Source organism: Moschus berezovskii, chromosome 21 (assembly GCF_049115385.1).
Source record: "Moschus berezovskii isolate FMDL1 chromosome 21, NW_MosBer_1.0, whole genome shotgun sequence".
In the NCBI taxonomy this organism is placed as follows: Eukaryota; Metazoa; Chordata; class Mammalia; order Artiodactyla; family Moschidae; genus Moschus; species Moschus berezovskii.
Genome location: NC_142480.1, coordinates 45,395,921 through 45,416,980, shown reverse-complemented (window position 1 = coordinate 45,416,980; position 21,060 = coordinate 45,395,921). Strand labels below are relative to the sequence as shown.

Here is a 21,060-nt window from a genome sequence, read left to right as displayed (position 1 = left end):
ATATGGGACAGACAGTTTGGATCCCTGGCTTCTAGCTCTGGGTGAGGTCACCTCTGGACCCTGGTTTCCTTACCTGCAAATTTTACGTACGCTGCTGCTGCTAAGTCACTTCAGTCGTGTCCGACTCTGTGTGACCCCATAGACAGAAGCCCACCAGGCTCCCCCGTATAGATCTATGGCTAATGCCACGGACAGAATGTCTGTGTGCCCCCAAAATTCAGATGTTGAAGTCCTAATCCCCAAAGTGGTGGTATTAGCAGGTGGGGATGTTGGGGGATGACAAGGTCATGAGGGTAGAGCCCTCATGAATGGCATTAGTGCCACCAGGGACAGACGACGAGAAGACAGCCATCTGCAAACCAGGAAGGGGTCCCTCACCTGACAACGAGTCTGCCGGCACCTTGATCTTGAACTTCCCAGACTCTGAAACTGTGAGAAATAAATGTTGGTTGTTTTAAGCCACTTGATCTAGTATTTGTTATAGCAGCCCGAGCTAAGACAGTTAAGTCATAAACTAGTGAGTAAGGTCTAGTAAAGGTTTATGAACAATCTAGAAATAAGAACGCTGTATTTATCCATAGGAGATGTGATTTGTTAAAATAACTTGTCAGTGGAACTCAAGCTTAATATTATAATCTATAAAAATAAGCACCTGTAATTTGTTTTTACCTTAACACCAATCCTCTACCACTCACACAGATTACAGGAGATGGATTTAACTAGTGAGGTTTGTGTACGCCTGCAGTCATTAACAAAGTTTCCCTTGTGTACCAAGATGACTTGCACAGACTTCTCAGGAGCTGTGGCCCATTATTTAGCAAAGTTTCCTGGGAGGTGAGCCCTCTGCTACAACCGGGTCCAGGGCGTGTGGGTTGCCTTTGCCACTCTGAGTTAAGGGAAAGGAGAAGACGAACAGCAGCCTTAATCAGAGGTGGCTTCCTGGCCACTGGCAGGGGGATCAGCTTGCAGATGGTGTTTTGCTTGGCCGGCTCCTTGCTTTGTACAGTGTGGATTAGTTGCCAGTATTTAAAAATCAGGAGATTGCACATAAATATGTGATTTCTGGCTTCTCTTGGAAAAATCCTAAGGGCTGGCTATCCTCGGTCCACATTCTCGGGCAGCAAGCAGCTGCAGTTTGGACAGGGTGAGCATTTACTCTCTCCACTACAGACTCCTCTGCCTGCGGTGCTCCTGACTTGGAGGTCTGCAGTCAGACATCACTGGCCTCGCTGTTTTCTTGTTGTTGTTGTTGTTTAGTTGCTCAGTGGGATCCAACTCTTTGTGACCCCATGGGCTGTAGCCCATCAGGCTCCTCTTTTTCCCAGGCAACAATACCAGAGTGGGTTGACATTTCCTTCTCCAGAGGATCTTCCCAACCCAGGGATCAAACCCATGTCTGCTGCATTGGCAGGAAAATCTTTTACAAATGAGCCACCTGGGAAGACTTTCCCACAATCTGGCATCAGGATTTGCACCCGCGGCCACACCCACTCAACAACTCCAGAGGGGGTGTCACCCATGTGGATTCAAACACAAGGTCTTCTGGAACTGTGCTGCATGGCCGCCCTGTTTGTAATTCTTGGAGACTGACTTCACTTGACTATTTTTTTTTAAACATAAGTACATACATGAATATTTAGATAACGTTAAGCTTTAGCTTAAAGACCAAGCATATCATTGTAGAATATATGCTAAGATTTTAAAATATGCATCTGAGATAATAGAACCATTTCAGCCAAGGAATATTAAAATTTTGACAACTAAATTGGAAATTATGTCCAAGAGGCTTTTCAAAAACTCTTTTAACAGACTATTTAGCAGAGTTACAAGAAACCATCCCCAGAAGCAAGAAAACCTTTCCCTCTGAAGCTTTCTTGAGATAAAGATTAAAAAAAAGGGCCCTTCCCCCTTTCTCACATCAATGCTTATTGATCAAGAATAATAACCAGAGCTCACACTTTAATTTTTAATAGTATTTTTTAAAATACAGAAAATATTAAAACGTTCAGTCTGTGCACTTTGCACATTTTTAAGAATGCTGAGTACTCATAAAAGATAAATTTTGAAGCCACAGAATTTAGAGCTGGAAAAGAAACCTGGAACGTATTGAGTCCAATCACTTCATTTAGGAACAAGTATAAATCAGTCCAGAGATGTTAAGAAACTCTCCCAAAGTCACACAGCGAATACGTGCCAGAATTCTGAATTCCAACATATGACTCCTGTTTTTTGCTTATATCTCTTTGTCTATAACTCTGACTCTGAACCACTACTGAAAATATACAGACATGGAGATTGCAGGCAGGCTGATGGTAAGGGAAAAAAAGACCAAGGAAAGAGTGGGAAGGACAGGAGAGAAAGAGTAAAAAAGGAGCTGCTGACCGAGCAATCACTGTTGTCATTGCTGTGTGAAATTTTAATTTCCTCTTTGGAAATTCAGGTTAAAAATACATCCATTTCTACGTGCAGAGTGCTCGTCTTCTTTAAGTTTCACACTTCACACTTTACTTCTGAATAAATGTTTATTTTCTAATGTAATCCTAGAGATTTCACTCCAATGAGGGGAAGGACTTAAGCCCTAGACATTACATCCGAGCCCCCTAAGAAGTGTCAAGGAATTTATAAAAAGTCTCTTTATACCCAAAGGGAGTTAAAATGTCTTAATATACATCATTTGAGAGATTTATTTCACCTCGCTCTGAAATGCCTGGAGCACATGTTTGAAACCCACACTTATTCACTCATCTCTGCCTTCCACATTCTAAACGTCAGTCTCAGTTTGGTCCATACTAACCCTCAGTTGTGATTATACAAAGTGGCGCCCTCTTTAAGAACAGCAGTGCAAAAGAAAACCTCCGTAGGGACTTCCCTGGTGGCACAGTGAATAAGAACCCACCTGCCAATGCAGGGGACACAGGTTCAATCCCTGATCCAGGAAGATCCCACGTGCATGCCGGGCAACTAAGCCCATGCACGATGACTACTGAGCCTGTGCCCTAGAGCCCAGGAGCTGCAACTACTGAAGCCCTCACACCTAAAGCCCGCGCTCCGCAACAAGAGAAGCCATCGCAATGAGAAGTCCACGTACCGCAAAAATAAAAACATAAATAAAATTAGAAAAATGAAGGCCTTCATAAATGAGTTGATTAAAAAATGTACAATAGCCTCTGTTCTCTAGTCTTTACATTTAGAATTCAGCAAGTGACGACTTACCCAAGGTAGGGAAGATGCCTAAACATAGGTCACAAGTTCCTTTACTATTTTCCTGAAAACCAAGGGTTTTCTGGGAACGACCCAGGCACACATTTTAGCGCGAAGACTTTTCTTGGCTTCCCTTTCTCTTTGGGGACAAAGAGGCAGCATACTCTGATGAAGCCTCATGACCCCACACTCGGGGGCTTGGACAGGCAGCGGTTTCTCCTCGCCAGAGCCTAAACTTGGATTTTGTCTGCAATCCATCATTTCAAGATGTGATTTCCACCATCAGCCCCCTCTCCCTTTTTGGCTCACTTTATTCACTCTCTTAAGTACCTAGAAACCATATTATCAAAGATTCCATCTCAGTCCCACCATGGATTCAGCCTAATTGATCTACGTCCTTTCATCTCCCCCCACCTCTTTTATTTTTTTCTTTAGAAAGAAGAAATGATGAAGAAAATGTTCTTGGAATTCATTTCTGGCAGAGTCCTAGGAGCTTTGCTTTAAATTGTTAGTGAAATGCTTGACATTTTTCCTTCACTTTATAAACATTATGTGCAAATCATTCAGAATCCTAATGGAAAGTAATTTCCCATTAATGCCGGCTATAAAATGCCATTTTCTTTTGAAACTGTGCCTTAGAAACAAACAGTACGGGACCCCTTCACACTCGCAAATTCTACCCACAAATCAATGAAGAAGCCCAGGGCTGGGATTGGGGACTAAAGTAGAGGCAGATGTTACACGGTGGCATGGCATGCAACGTGCTGTAATGGAGAATCCAGTTGTGGACACTGAGCCTTCCTGAAAGCCATCTTCTACACATCTGTGATCTCTGGCTGACCATTACCCAGCTAACAACTTAATCTGCCTGGGGACTGAGCTACTGGCCAAGAAGGAGGGGACATAGTACTACATGCACAGTCTGGATGAGGAAGCCAAGGAACGGACTGTCCTATCACTGTTTTCTTCTTCCAAGTCAGATGCATACAACAGACTCCCTTTGCAACCACTTGCTGGCCCGATTCCCTCTGATCAAGAATCTTGGAAAGAAATCTTTCCTGATGTTCTTGAATGTTTGCTGACATTCCCCAGTATTATTTCTTAACGAGACAAAATGAAAAATCTGTAAGATGCACAAGTACCATATGACTCAGCAACCACACTCATGGGCAATATACCCAGAAAGAACCATAATCCCAAAAGACACATGCACCCCAATGTTCACTGAAGCACTGTTTATAATAGCCAGAACATCTGTCCATGAACAGATGAATGGATAAAGAAGTTGGGGTATGTATAGATAATGGAATATCATTTGGCCATAAAAAGGAACAAATGTCTCTGCCATTTGCAGAGACACGGATGGACCCAGAGAATGTCACCCAGAGTGAAGTAAGTCAGAAAAAGAGAAGAACAGATATCGTATATTAATGCATATATGTGGAATTTAGAAAAAGGTTACAGATGAACCTATTTGCAAAGCAGAAATAGAGACACATAGAGAACAATGTACAGACACCAAGGGAGGAAGGCAGGAGTGGGATGAACTGGGAGATTCGGATTGACATATACACACTACTATGTATAAAATAATTAATGAGAACATACTTTATGGCATTGGGAACTCTACTTAATGTTCTGTGGTGACCTACATGGGAAGGAAATCTAAAAAAAAGGAGGGGGGGACATTTGTAAATGTGTGGTTGATCCACTATGCTGTACAACAGAAACTAACACATTAAAACAACTATACCCAGTTGTGTCCAACTCTTTGTGACCCCATAGACTGTAGACTCTGTGCATGGGATTTCCCAAGCAAAAATACTGGAGTGGGTTGCCATTCCCTTCTCCAGGGGATCTTCCCGACCCAGGGATCGAACCCGCATCTCCAGTGTCTCCTGCATTGATAGATGAATTCTTTACCACTGAGCCATTTGGGAAGCCCTTCTGGGGTTCTAGGGTCTGCTGATTCTAATTCATTCAGATATAATACAGGAAGGAAGGAAGGCTGGGGTTGGACTTGCTTTCAAAGTTTTTAGTTATATTTATAACCAGCTTCTTTCTAACAGAAATTTTGAAATGGCTCACAATAACATATGTATTCAGAAGAGAGGTTTCACAGACCAGAAAGAGAAAAGTAAAGTCATAAAAAGTAAGGAAACAATGTATTTTCATACAAACAATAGAACTCGTGAGTAAAGGTGGGAGGGGACTATTAAAAATGATACCAGAGGGACTTCCCTGTTGGTCCAGTGGTTAAGAATCCACCTGCCAATGCAGGGGACACAGGTTCCATCCCTGGTCCTGAAGATCTCACATGCTGCTAGGTAACTAAGCCTGCACAGCACAACTGCTGAAGTTCATGTGCCTAGGCTGTGCTCTGCAATAAGAGAAGCCACCACAATGAGAAGCCCACACACCACAACTAGAGAGTAGCCCCCGACTGCAACTAGAGAAAGCCTGCGCATAGCAACAAAGACCCGGTGAAGCCAAAACTAAATAAATACATTTTTTCAAAAATTATACTGGAGCAACAGACATATGCTGGGACTGTCCCAAGCAAACTAGGATGCATGGTCACCCTCATCAAAGGGGAGGAGGTGCACATGGACCAGCTCTGGCCATTTTATAATGATTGCTGTGCTTGAACTTTGCATCTGGCACTAAGCTTCCTGGGGGTAGGGAGAATAGGGAATATCATGGGTACACAGTTTTCTTTAAAGAAGGAAGTATGCCTATTCTTCAAAAGCCATCGACTTTCCCATTATTAAATACATGCTTGTTTATTCAAATACGCTTACTGAAATACAATTCAAAGAATATCTTTTTAAAAAGGAAAATATTGCCCAGAATCCTATCATTTAGCCTGGCCTACATGCAACTTTATTTTTTTGGGCTCCAAAATCACTGCAGATGCTGATTGCAGCCATGAAATTAAAAGACGCTTACTCCTTGGAAGGAAAGTTACGACCAACCTAAATAGTATATTAAAAAGCAGAGACATTACTTTGCCAACCAAGGTCCATCTAGTCAAGGCTATGGTTTTCCCCGTGGTCATGTATGGATGTGAGAGTTGGACTGTGAAGAAAGCTGATCGCCGAAGAATTGATGCTTTTGAACTGTGGTGCTGGAGAAGACTCTTGAGAGTCCCTTGGACTGCGAGGAGATCCAACCAGTCCATTCTAAAGGAGATCGATCCTGGGTGTTCATTGGAAAGACTGATGCTAAAGCTGAAACTGCAATACTTTGGCCACCTCATGCGACGAGTTGACTCACTGGAAAAGACTCTGATGCTGGGAAAGGTTGGGGGCGGGAGGAGAAGGGGACGACAGAGAATAAGATGGCTGGATGGCATCACCAACTCGATGGACATGAGTTTGAGTGAACTCCGGGAGTTGGTGATGGACAGGGAGGCCTGGCGTGCTGTGATTCATGGGGTCGCAGAGAGTCAGACACTACTGAGCGACTGAACTGAACTGAACTGAACCGAACATGCACATATTGATTTACAAGGTTGTAATCACAGTACATGGATAACTCTGTGTCTTTCTTTTCAACTTCATATCAAACCATAAACATTCGAATGTTTCGACATAATTTCCATGTCAGTGAGTTTGAAAAGCTGCACAATATCCCATTTGATATACCATCATTTACTTAACCATTATCCTAATGTTGACAAATATATATAAATAAATATTGGTCATTAGGCTGTTCCGATTTATAACTGGTTCTTCCTCTGTATAGTGCTCTAATAGGTACAGGAATATGCTTTTGCTTAAATTATTTCTTTAGGATACATTTCCAGGAATGAAGCCACTGAGAGTATGCAAACATTTTTATTAATTTTGATTGATATTGTTGAGTGGATTTCCCAGTGAGTCACCCCAGGGTTGGCAAACTCTGGCCTGTGGGCCCAAGTAACGTTTGAGTGGAATACAACCATGCTCATCCATTTCCATACTGTCTGTGGCTGCTTTCACATCAGAACAGAGTTGAGGGGTTGCAACCAAGACCAAATAACCGACAAAGTGTAAACTTTTTATGACCTGTCCCTCTACAAAAAAAGCCTGCCAACTCCTAGGTTATCCTTAATGTACATTCCCATACCACTTGCACGTGGTACCACATTCTCATGGAAATGAATTGTGTGGGGTCTGATGTGTTCTTCCACAATATATGTGTAGTAGATAGATGTATATGATAGAAACTGCAAGCTGGCCCCCAACTCTCTCTTCATCCTCTTCACAGTAATATAGTGGTGGGATGTGGCTCTCCAGCTAAACTCACTCCCCCAACCTCTGCAGCTAGTTGTGGTCCTGTGACTAGGTCCATCCCAGGGGGGTGGGAGTGGAAGTAACATCAACCATCTTTGGTTTACTTCCCTAAAAGGAAACCTCTAGACCTGGACTTCCATTCTTAATTTCTATCTCATTTGAACCATTGCTTTCTTGAGTCTCTGTACAATAGTAACTATTCTTACCCTAACTCATGCAAAAACTGGTACCAGAAGTGGGATATTGTCATGATAAAAGCTAAAATTAGTGGCCAAACCGAGATGAAGAAGAAACAGATATAATTGGTATGAAAGTCAGTGATCCTAGTTAGGGTGTGGAAAAACATTTGGTAAAACTTTTTGCCTGTGGTAACTTTCAAAGCATGCCGCATATCAGGAGCTCTAAAGGAAGAAATTGGGGAAAATAGAATGTGACTGGATGGTAACTGCTCCTTGGTACATCTAGCTACTTATTGTAAGAAAGGGAAGAATTGCCCAGTTTGCAAGCAAAAAGGGAAGAGAGAAGAGTCAGAGGTTGGGTCCCAGAGCATTTGAAGTTTCTGTACCACCAAAGAATGGACGATGGGCAGGCTGTGCTCCAAGTCATTCTCAGAGACTTCTGTAAACTGAATGAATGCACCTCATTCTACAGCAAAGATTTATCTAAAGGTATTGCCTTCCCACTCATCTGCTATTCCACATGGCCTCAAGGTAGCCTCCATAAGTTAAGAAAGATTAGCCAGGACTTCCCTGGTGGTCCAACAGTTAAGAATCTGCCTTGCAACACAGAGGACACAGGTTCGCTCCCTGGTCAGGGAACTAAGATCCCACATGCTGCAGGACAGCTAAACCCACATGCCACAGCTAGAGAGTCTATGGGCCACAATGAAGAGCCTGAATGATGTGAAGAAGATTCCATGTGCCACAGCTAAGACCCAAGAGAGCCAAATATAGAAATATTTAAAAAAAGAAAGGAAAGGTTAGGCAAGAAAGGAAAGAAGGCAGTCTTGAGAGCTATATCTAAGAAAGAAACTTGGATGTGATAACTGGCACATGGGAGTGCTTGGGAGAAACAGATCAGAAGCTATTACATTTTTGGAGGCCTTGAATTGGGAAAGGGAAGTGCTGGTCTAACCTGAAAACATCTGCATCTACTGAACCTTGAAGAACCCTCAAGACACCTAAGCAGCAGTAAACACAATTGTCAGAGGAAGCGGCTTTCCAAAGGCCACTTCAGATGTGAAGACGTGGAAGCTATGAAAGACCTCTGAGAAGACAAATCTAGGGACCTGAAGGATAAAGGACAAGAGCTAGGCTTCTCACACCTTCCAGGGAGCAGAACCGGGGTCTAATGTTCTTTCATTGACTCAATAGGGGGTCCCACAGAATCCATCATTTCTTTGGACAAGTGTGTGCATGCTCAGTCACTAAGTCATGTCTGACTCTTTGTGACCCCACGGACTGTAGCCCTCCAGGCTCCTCAGTCCATGGGGATTCTCCAAGCAAGAATACTGGAAGGGGTTGTCATTTCCTTCTCCAGGGGATCTTCCAAACCCAGGGATCAAACCCGCATCTCCTGCATTGGCAGGGGGTTCTCAGGCTCCTCAGTCCATGGGGATTCTCCAAGCAAGAATACTGGGAGGGGTTGTCATTTCCTTCTCCAGGGGATCTTCCAAACCCAGGGATCAAACCCGCATCTCCTGCATTGGCAGGGGGTTCTTTACCACTGAGCCACCAGGGAATCCCAGCCAATCACTAAGGATTATAAAATAGGTATGTCTTCCAAGGGGGAAGAAGCAGGATGGGAAGAATTGGGAGATAGAGATCGACACATATACACTATTGATACTATGTATAAAATAGATAACTAATGAGAACATACTGTAAAGCAAAGGGAACTCTAACTCACTTGGTGACCTGAATGGGAAGAAAGTTCAAAAGGGAGGACATATATGTATATGTATGGCTGATTCACTTTGCTGTACAGTAGAAACTAACACAACATTGTAAAGCAACTATACTTCAATAAAATCAATTTTAATAATTAAAAAATAAAATAGGTGTGCCTTTAATTTCAAATAATGTTGGAAAAAAAGAAGGACCATAAATTATGAGAACTATAAGGAATATCTGAAAGATGGAAATCAAGCAACTGGAGAAAATGAAGCTCAAAATGGTCCCCAGAGAGAGATGCAACAAAAGTGGGTTTGAAGGGTGCCCCAAACTCAGAGGAAGTAGTTTTGGGAGCTGAAGGACTAGTTGGCATTCTGGGAAAAGAGCAGCCTGATGACTCCTCCCACCCTGACCTTGTACCAAGTACCTGGGAGACCAGGTGTCTGCCTCCAGGAAGGAGTATGGAATGCAGGGACCTGACACAGTGCCGTGAGGGAGGCAGCCAGCCAGAAAACTAGAAACCACTGCACCTCACTCAGCAAAGCATCCGTAATCCCTCAAAACCACGGGAAGTAGGCAACAGTAACAGACACAGCACCACAGGCAAACTGACATGGAATTGCAAATGAGAAGTTGCACACAGAGCAGAGAATTGTTTTTTATCCATTAGTACTTGGCAAAAATTGAAGTCTAATGACACAGGAAAGGGGAAGCAGGTATTGCTATATTAATGGTAGTGTACCTGTTTTAGCAGGTAATTTGGCAGTATCAACGGTGTCTTAAATGCATTCACTCTAACTCAGCAATTTCATTTCCAAGAAGGACTTGCCCATCAGCATGTAAAGGCAGATAAAGGACATTCCTTTTAGAAAATAACTGGAAGCAACCTTAATGTCTATTAATAGGGGAAATGGTATATATAATGGAAAACTATGAAGCCATTAAAAAATAATGGGATAACACCTATACAATGGAATATTACTCAGCCATAAAAAGAACAAAATAACGGCATTTGCAGCAACATGGTTGGACCTAGATTGTCATACTCAGTGAAGTAAGTCAGACAGAGAAAGACAAAGTCAGAAATATATATACATAAGTGATATATATAATATCACTTATATGTGGATTCTAGAAATATGGTAGAAATGAACTTATTTACAAAATAGAAATAGAATCACAGATATAGAAAACAAACTTGTGGTTACCAGGGAGGAAGGGGGAGGAGGGCTCAACTGGGAGATTGGCATTGACATATACACACTGCTGCTGCTGCTAAGTCACTTCAGTCGTGTCCGACTCTGTGTGACCCCATAGACGGCAGCCCACCAGGCTCCCCCATCCCTGGGATTCTCCAGGCAAGAACCCTGGAGTGGATTGCCATTTCCTTCTCCAATGTGTGAAAGTAAAAAGTGAAAGTGAAGTTGCTCAGTCGTGTCCGACCCTTAGCGACCCCACGGACTACAGCCTACCAGGCTCCTCCGTCCATAGGATTTTCTAGGCAAGAGTACTGGAGTGGCTTGCCACTGCCTTCTCCGCATATACACACTACTATATATAAAACAGATAACTAATAAGGACCTATTGTATAGCACAGGGAACTCTACTCAACAATCTGTAATGACTTATATGGGAAAAGAATCTTAAAAAAGTGAATACATGCATATGTATAACTGATTCACTTTGCTGTACACCTGAAACTAACACATTTTAAATCGACTATTCCGCAACAAAATTAAAAAAAAAAAAAACAAAACAGTGGGATAGATCCATATGCATGATGTGGGAATAACTCCAAGAAACAGTGGTACATTTACAAAAGCTAAGCGTAGCACAATACCTCTAGTACAAGATCTTGTATTTGAAAAACAGTGAAGGGTCTAAAACAGTAAATATACAGTATATCTATGCACATAAATAGATATGACAGTGTTTATACCAAATTTTTAACACTGGCAACATCTAGGAAGAGGCCTGGGGTAGAGTGGGTGATCACAAGAAACTAAAGTATGACTTGCACCCCTTGAATGCTATTTTTCTCAGTTCAACCATTTTCTCAGGCATATATTTGTGCCATTTGTCTAATTAAAAAATAATGATGCAACACTTATGACGGTGCCTACTACACAGCAGGTGCTCAGCCAACGCTGATTAAATTTTATTTAATTAGGAAAATATTTTACAAGAGTTTAAAATTTAAATATAGAGGATAATGCAGCATGATGTTTCTATGGCCAAGGTCTGACACACGAGAAGGCGGTAGGTATAGATCTGATAGAGTGCCTGATGAACTATGGACAGATGTTCATGACGTTGTACAAGAGACAGGGATCAAGACCATCCCCAAGAAAAAGAAATGTAAAAAAGCAAATGGCTATCTGAGAAGGCCTTACAAATAGCTGTGAACAGAAGAGACGTGAAAATCAAAGGAGAAAAGGAAAGATAAACCCATTTGAATGCAGAGTTTAAAAGAATAGCAAGGAGAGAAAAGAAAGCCTTCCTCAGAGATCAATGCAAAGCAATAGAGGAAAACAACAGAATGGGAAAGACTAGAGATCTCTTCAAGAACATTAGAGATACCAAGGGAACATTTCATGCAAAGATGGACTCAATAGGGATAGAAATGGCATGGACCTAACAGAAGCAGAAGATATTAAGAAGAGGTGGCAAGAATACACAGGAGAACTGTACAAAAAAGATCTTCATGACCCAGATAATCACAAATGTGTGATCACTCACCTAGGGCCAGACATCCTGGAATGTGAAGTCAAGCGGGACTTAGGAAGCATCACTACAAACAAAGCTAGTGGAGATGATGGAATTCCAGCTGAGCTATTTCAAACCCTAAAAGATGACGCTGTGAAAGTGCTGCACTCGATATGTCAGCAAATTTGGAAAACTCAGCAGTGGCCACAGGACTGGAAAAGGTCAGTTTTCATTCCAATCCCAAAGAAAGGCAATGCCAAAGAATGCTCAAACTACCCCACAATTGCACTCATCTCACACGCTAGTAAAGTCATGCTCAAAATTCTCCAAGCCAGGCTTCAGCAATATGTGAACCATGAACTTCCAGATGTTCAAGCTGGTTTTAGAAAAGGCAGAGGAACCAGAGATCAAATTGCCAACATCTGCTGGATCATTGAAAAAGCAAGAGAGTTCCAGAAAAACATGTACTTCTGCTTTATTGACTATGCCAAAGCCTTTGACTGTGTGGATCACAATAAATTGTGGAAAATTCTGAAAGAAATGGGAATACCAGACCACCTGACCTGCCTCTTGAGAAACCTGTATGCAGGTCAGGAAGTAACAGTTAGAACTGGACATGGAACAACAGACTGGTTCCAAATAGGAAAAGGAGTACGTCAAGGCTGTATATTGTCACCCTGCTTATTTAACTTATATGCAGAGTACATCATGAGAATTGCTGGGCTGGAAGAAGCACAAGCTGGCATCAAGATTGCTGGGAGAAATATCAATAACCTCACATATGCAGATGACACTACCCTTATGGCAGAAAGTGAAAGAGCCTCTGATGAAAGTGAAAGAGGAGAGTGAAAAAGTTGGCTTAAACTTTTCAGAAAGTTAAACTTTTCAACATTCAGAAAACTAAGATCATGGCATCTGGTCCCATCACTTCATGGGAAATAGATGGGGAAACAGTGGCTGACTTTATTTTTCTGGACTCCAAAATCACTGCAGATAGTGATTGCAGTCATGAAATTAAAAGATGCTTACTCCTTGGAAGGAAAGTTATGACCAGCCTAGACAGCATATTAAAAAGCGGAGACATTACTTTGCCAACAAAAGTCCGTCTAGTCAAGGCTATGGTTTTTCCAGTAATCATGTATGGATGTGAGAGTTGGACTGTAAAGAAAGCTGAGCAAAGAATTGATGCTTATAAAGTGCTGTGTTGGAGAAGACTCTTGAGAGTCCCTTGGACTGCAAGGAGATCCAACCAATTCATCCTAAAGGAGATCAGTCCTGGGTATCACTGGAAGGACTGATGTTGAAGCTGAAACTCCAATACTTTGGCCACCTGATGTGAAGAGCTAAGTCATTTGAAAAGACCCTGATGCTTGGAAAGATTGAGGGCAGGAGGAGAGGGGGTCAACAGAGGATGAGATGGTTGGATGGCATCACCGATTCAATGGACATAGGTTTGGGTAAACTCCGGGAGTTAGTGATGGACAGGAAGGCCTGGCGTGCTGCAGTTCATGGAGTCGGACATGACTGAGCAAATGAGCTTAACTGAATGTGGCGGAATTCATCCTTGATGTAAGTACTCAATACAAGGAAGCAGGAAAGGGTGCATTACTAAGGGGGAAAGGGAATTCACCAAATAACCTAAGAGAGAAATTCAGGATCTCGATGTAGCCACACAGAACACAGCAATGAGCAGTGAGCAAGCACTTCAGCAGAGCCTTGCAGAAGGGCATGCGGTACCCACAGAACGGTCAGCTCACCTGCTGTCTTTGCCGAGGAGGCGGTGGACACCCCATTGAGCTCGCTGGGACTCCTTTTTATGGGCCGTGGCTTGTATTCCCGCTTAGGGACGTTCGATGCAGCCGATATCCTGTGATACACATTTTAAGATCAGTCCGACATATGATGAAAAATTCAAAGCCTCCAAACCTACATTTGCTCTGCCTTGTGGACCTACACATTTAGGTCCTAAGGTGATGGTCATGAAGAGGGTGATTTTTACACATTGACCTTTGAGTAGCCCAAAGTGAAGGCTTTGATATCCCAAATGCAGTTTTTTGGCTATATGCAGACATACCTCATTTTATTGCACTTTGCAGATATCTGCTTTTTTTAAAAAAAGAAAAAACAACTGAAGGTTTGTGGCAACTCTTTGTACAGCAAGTCTCTAGATGCCATTTTTCCAAGAGCATTTTCTCACTTTGCATCTCTGTATCCCATTTGATAATTCCCCCAATATTTCAAACTTTTTTTAGTTATCCTATCTGTTGTGGTGATCTGTGAATAGAGATCTTTGATGTTTACTGTTGTAATTAATATGGGCTCCAGAAACAGTGGCATGTGAGCTGGCAAGCTTCATTGATAAATGTGTGTTCTGACTGTTCTACCTACCACCTCCAGCTGTTCCCCCATCTCTCTCCTTCTCTTCGGGCCTCCCTATTCCCTGAGACACAACAATATTGAAATTAGGCCAATTCATAACCCTATAATGGCCTCTAAGTCTTCAAGTGAAAGTCTCATATCACTCACTTTAAATCAAAAGCTAGAAATGATTAAGCTTAGTAAGGAAGGCACATTAAAAGCCAGGAGAAGTCAAAACCTAGGCTTCTTGTACCACACAGCCAAGTTGTGGATGCAAAGGAAAAATTCTTGAAGGAAATGAAAAGTGCTTCTCCAATGAACACACAAATGATAAGAAAGCCAAACAGCCTCATTGCTGCTATGGGGAGAGTTGTAGGGGTCTGGATGTAGCTTATGGATGACTTTGTGGGGTTCAAGACTTCAGTGAAGGAAGTTACTGCAGATGTGGTGGAATGAGTAAGAGAACTAGAAGTGGAGCCTGAAGAGGTGACTGAATTGCTGCAATCCTCTAATAAAACTTGAATGGATGAGGAGATTCTTCCTAATGATGAGAAAAGAAAGTGGCTTCTTGAGATGGAATCTATTCCTGGTGAAGATGCTGTGAAGATTGATGGAATGGCAACAGAGATTTAAAATATGACATAACTTAGTTGATAAAGCAGCAACAGAGTTTGAGAGGGTCGACTTCAATTATGAAAGAGGTTCTACTGCGGGTAAAATGCTATCCAACAGCACTGCCTGCTACAGAGAACTCGTTTGTAAAAGGCAGAGTCAACTGATGCTGCAAGCTTCATTGTCTTACTTCATGAAATTGTCACAGCCACCCCAACCTTCAGCAACAAGCACCCTGGTTATTGAACAGCCATCAACATTAAGGCAAGATGCTTCACCAGCAAAAAGATTAGGACTTGCTGAAGGCTCAGGTGATGGTTAGCATTTTTAACGATAAATATTTTAAAATTAGAATATATATTGGGTTAGCCAAAACATTCATTTGGGTTTTTTCCATAAGGTATTACAGAGAAACCCCAAAACAAAGGTTTTGGCCAACCCAATACATAGTGGGTTTTTTTTTTTTTCTTAGACATAATGATATTTCACATTTAAAAGACTACAGTTTAGCATAAACATAACTTTTATATGCATTGGAAAGCCAAAATATTCATGTGACTCACTTTACTGCAATATTCACTTTATTGTGGTAGTCTGGAACCAAATTCTCAGGATCTCCAAGGTATGTCTGTATTTGTAAAGTATTTTCTCTCATAAAGTCTCTGAGGCATCTAGCAAGTACCAGGGATGAACTGGGCACTCAACAATGTTTACTTCCTTCTCTTTTTCCTCTTATAAAGATAGAATTATGAAAAGACACACGTGTTAGTAGGAGATGAACTACCTGCCTTCGAAAGTGGATGATTCAGAGACTGGACACACCTTTTGTCTTCCTTTTATAATTACTGCACTGATTTGCCAAAATCCCTCCAAATTTATTCATTATGATAACCCCATGTAAAACAATTATCTGTTCTCAAATTTGGTCAAAAAATAGGGTAGTATTTCAACCCAGTATTTCAATTAATAGGGTTACCAAGCATGACACCTATATCACTGATTTTCAGAAAAGTAGCCAATACGCTCATCAGTAAAGTCATAAGGAACACAGCAATCTTTCTTTGACCACTCAGGGGCATTTTTGGCTCTTTCAGTATCAGAATCAATATTATAAACATGCCCTGATATTTGTGCTGGGGAAGTAAAAATACATCTTGTTCGAGATAATTACATACTATCTGGTGGGCTTCCCCAGTGGCTCAGTGGTAAAGAATCCACCTGCCAATGCAGGAGATGCAGTTTGACCCCTAGGTCAGGAAGATCCCTTGGAGTAGGAAATGGCAACCAACTCCAGTATTCTTGCTGAGAAAATCCCATGGACAGAGGGGCCTGTCAGGCTGCACTCCATGGGGTCACAAAGAATCAGCTATGACTGAGCGACTGAGCACACACACGAGAACCTGCTGTATAGCACAGGGAGCTCTACTCAATACTCTGTAATGGCCTATACAAGAAACTAATCTAAAAAACGACTGAAAGTGTTAGTAGCTCAGTTGTACCCAACTCTTTGCAACCCCGTGGACTGTAGCCCGCCAGGCTCCTCTGTCCATGGGATTCTCCAGGCAAGAATACTGGAGTGGGTAGCCATTCCCTTCTCCAGGGGATCTTCCCAACCCAGGGATGTATGTATATGTATAACTCATTCACTGTGCTATACACCTGAAGCTATTAATAATACACACTGTCTGAAGACCATCTCACTCCTCCCCACATCCCTAGATGTTGGGGAGTGGCCCTATGCCATCCCACCTTCAGCTAAACTGTCATCATGTCAGCAACGAAGACAGGACCACTCTGAAAGGGCTGAACTCCAAGGCAAGTGTGCAACCTGGGTTGCCCTAAACACAGGTCATGGAATAAGGGACTTGAGTGAAACGAGAAAGGAGAAAAGCTGCCAAACCTCCTTTCCAGGTTCTGTCCTATTGGACAGAGTCATACGGTTATTATCTCAGCACAATCCACACCCAAACATGAGAGCCAGTGGAAGAAAATTCAAAACAGAAAGGGGCAGTGGGAAGGGGGAACTGGAGAGAGGGAAATGATTTCTACTGACTTCAACTCTGCAGCCCTCATCTGTAGTCAATGGGGAGGCACTTACCTCATCTGTAGCTTGCTCTGCAGCTCCTGCAGAATCTCTGTGGACTGTCTGTGATAATCTAAAGCGGCCTCGACAAACACGGCCAGCTGGCTGACTTGTTCTACCTGCGGCACAAGTGGAAAATGACTCCGTGGAGGCCAGCGGCGCCTGGGTCATGTTCAGATAGGGGAGAGACTGGTGACCCAGACCCAGCTTTTCAGGGAAGACCCCCAGCCCACCACCACCACCAACCCTGTCTGCCTTGGCTTTGGTCGATTTCGTTTCATTTCATCACAAAGTAATAATCACACAGGTCATGGTAGAGAGCTAGACATGCTGGAGAAACATGTTCAAATCTACTTTTGATTATGAAGCTGCTTTAACTCAATAAAAAAAAGTCTGTTTTTCCAATTAGATGATATTCTCAGGAGATGTGTATGCTATAAAGCTCATGGATCCGAAAAAGGAGAGATAAAACTTTTCCAATGACAACTCAAGCCAACATTTAGTAAATGAATGTGCTTCCTTAGTGAAGTGTCTTTACGGGTACTTTCGAGCTAAGTCACATCAAGAAAGTAAGTAAATTAAGCTGTTTTCAGGCTTCCCAGGTGGCGCAGTGGTAAAGAATCCTCCTGTCAATGCAGGAAACACAGGAGATGCAGGTTCCATCCCTGGGTCAAGAAGATCCTCTGGAGGAGGAAATGGCAACCCACTCCACTATTCTTGCCTGGAGAATCCCCATGGACAGAGGAGTCTGGTGGGCTACATTCCACGGGGTCGCAAAGAGTCAGACATGATAAGCAACTGAGCAGCACACAAGCTGTTTTCAGACAAGAAAAGAAGCCAGGGAGCAGGTCGTGCCCCAGGGCAAAGATATGCCAGCCCCCTATATGTGTTTATTGCCATCAGCACAAAATAATTTCCCTGAAATAAACAACCCAAAGGAATGAACTAGGAAGACTCTGGCATCTCTCTTTCCTATGAACCAAGACATTCATGAAATTTGAGACCAAATTACAGTGGATGAAAAAAAAAATGAAATAAAAAAGTTATGTTATATAGAGAGCCCCAAAGACCTGGGGATGCAAAATTTGAGGAAGTGACATCTCCAGTGGGGTATCAGAGCTCTGCCCCCCGCTTCCCTATATGCCTGGGGGGCTGCAACAGAAAGGAGGGATGAATGGACCTGATTTCCACAAGCCTCAGAGGAGGGACCACTGGGTGAAGGTGATGCGGAGGGAAGGGGTTCCAAGAGTGAATGCCATGAACTCTAAAACCAGACAAAGCACAAACCAAAATCAATCTCTCTTTCCTAAACTTCCCCAAAGTGTATACCTCATCTCCTTACTTCATTTCTAAGTAACTTAGGGGAAAGTCTGAGTTCTTAGTCCCTCCTACACATTCACCCTGCAAAACCAATCATGAGCTCCTTTGCCTTCAAAGGCCCAAGCTATTTTCATTTTCTATTATTGAATGTGCTTTATCTGTCTACACTTTAATTCTCCTTGCCCACACATGTCATTTTAAACACAGGCTCACTGTTCACGTAAGGTCTACATGGACTTCCGCTTGGGTCATTCTGTGATCCGCGTCTGCACAATGAAATCCCATCATATCACATTTACATAACCACACTCTGTGGCTGGAAAAGCAACAAGCCTAAGCCTGAAATTTCCAAAAACAAAATAAACAAAACAAAGACAGCCTGGCCCCTGCAAAATTCTAAGGATTTAAGTTTCACCTCTTTGGCTTTTACACACACTTTTAAATAAGTCCAGCACCATGGTCTAACAGGATCACAGCAGAATCTGCTTCAGATTCCTTACAGTGCAAGAGCTGTGGCTGGTTAACAACTGCACCACACTCCTCTGTTTTTAGTAAGGTTAATTTATATATATATATATACATACATATTTAAAAAACAATTTTATTTATTTACTTTTGGCGGTGCTGGGTCTTCACTGCTGCACAGGCTCTTCTCTAGTTGTGGCAAGTAAGGGCTACTCTCTAGCTGCAGTGCGTAGCCTTCTCATTTTGGTGGTTTCTCTTCTTGTGGAGCATGGGCTCAGTTGCTTCACGACATGTGAGATCTTCACGGATCAGGCGTTGAACCCATGTCTCCTGCATTGAAGGTGGATTCTTTACCACTGAGCCACCAGAGAAGCCCAACTTTTTTTTTTTAAGAGAGTGTATTTCTTTTTAATGTGAACCATGTTTAAAATTTTTATTGAATTTGTTAAAATATTGCTTCTGTTTTATGATTTTTTTTTTTTTTTTGAAGCCACAAGGCATGTAGGATCCTAGTTCCCTGACCAGGGCTTGAACCCGCACCATCTTCATTGGAAGGTAAAGTATTAACCATTGGACCACCAAGGAAGTCCCAAAAGTCACTTTCTAGGGGCATGTGACTAAGCAGAAGCAAAACCAAAACCATATAACAGGTCTTTCACTCTTTGTTGGATGTGCTTTCTTTCTACTAGTGCAATACTTTCTAGATGTCTTCTTCCATATATCACAAGTCCCTTGATATGTCAATAAAATAATAGCTATAAATTGCCTGATAGCTTAGCACATAAAGAAACCGCCTGCCATATAGGAGACACAGGAGACTCAAGTGACTCAGGTTCGATTCCTGGGTCAGGAAGATCCCCTGGAGGAGGAAATGGCAACCCACTTCAGTATTCTTGCTTGAAAAATCCCATGGATAGAGGAGCCTGGCAGGCTATAGTCCAAAGGGTCGCAAAAAGTTGGACACGACTGAGCACACACTCATTCATTCAATAGTAATAATAGTGGTGTGAAAGAGTTCTATGATCAAATAAGTTTGAGAAACTGCCTTGTATATTCTCTCTTAGGACTCTCTTAGAGATTAATTTTTCATATATTCATATAATGAGTCTGAAAAGCCTTTTGATAAAGAAAACCTGTTTAGTTTTGGTTAACACAGGGTTTCCCAAACTTATTTGACCATGGAGACATTATTGACAAAACAGAAACTACATCCTGTGGAATAAATTTTGGGAAACTCCACTCTAGATCAATGAAAAGCAACCAGGAATCTGGAATCTAGTCAGTACATTGTCCTGGGAGCCCATGGACAGAGGGAGGGTTCCCAGGCTGGGCGTTTGTATCAAGAGAGCATAGAGAATACTGCAGATGCCTGCCTTCATGGAGCTGGGGAAATGGCATCTTCTGTGTGGTATTTCTGGCTCTTGCCAAAGTCAAAGACCTACATTCCATTATGTCAAGTCATGAGGAATAAATCTCTCTGCAAAGACAGGAGAGAAGCATGTTAACAGGTCTTGGGGTGATTCAGCATTCCCAAGAAAATGGCAGTGGAGGGACTTCCCTGGTGGTCCACTGACTAACACTCCCCACTCGCAATGCAGGGGGCCTGGGTTCTATCCCTGGTCAGGGAACTAGATCCCACGTGCCACAACTAAGAGTTCACATGCCTCCACTAAACATTCTGAGCATCATAACTAAGACCCGGCACAGCCAAATACATAAAAATAATAGAAAAAAAATGGCAGTGGAGACTGGGAACCAACTTCTGAATACCCTGTGCCCCCACCTCAGAGCTCACTGCCAGGGGTACAAGGGCCCCTCTCCTAGGGGGCGCTGCTCTGGGTGCCTCTGAGGGCACTGGCAGTCCCAGCCTGACCCAGCGAAGGAACCATCCTAGACCTGCCCCTCTGGGCTCCTGGGAAATCTCAGGGCCCCAAACACCTCCTGCTTGTACCTGCGTGTAGAATAAGGAAGCTACTCAGGCCCCAGCCAGAGGTGAAGTAATGCTCAAGGTCTCCAGTCCCACTCTTACTGACAAGTCCCCCAGGGACAACAGTGGGGGTCAAAGGGGACTCTTCTCCGATTCTCGCATTCCCAACTCTGCCCCAAATAGGCAGGAAAACAGATGCCACTTTCTCTTAGGAATGTT

At 42.7% G+C, this 21,060-nt stretch overlaps 1 protein-coding gene across 3 annotated transcripts in view; it reads right to left on the bottom strand.

Moving 5' to 3' along the window:
* SH3GL3 (SH3 domain containing GRB2 like 3, endophilin A3) overlaps positions 1-21,060 on the bottom strand; it is a 109,352-nt gene that overhangs the window by 12,370 nt on the left and 75,922 nt on the right. For 2 of the 3 annotated variants that reach the window (XM_055417551.2, XM_088829790.1), the window contains 3 exons: positions 17,145-17,248; positions 13,834-13,943; positions 379-429 (listed from right to left, as the gene is read on the bottom strand). In XM_055417551.2, the coding sequence (XP_055273526.1) occupies positions 379-429; positions 13,834-13,943; positions 17,145-17,248 (265 nt within the window). The remainder of the gene's footprint in view (positions 1-378; positions 430-13,833; positions 13,944-17,144; positions 17,249-21,060) is intronic. The other variant, XM_088829789.1, reaches the window with a different exon arrangement.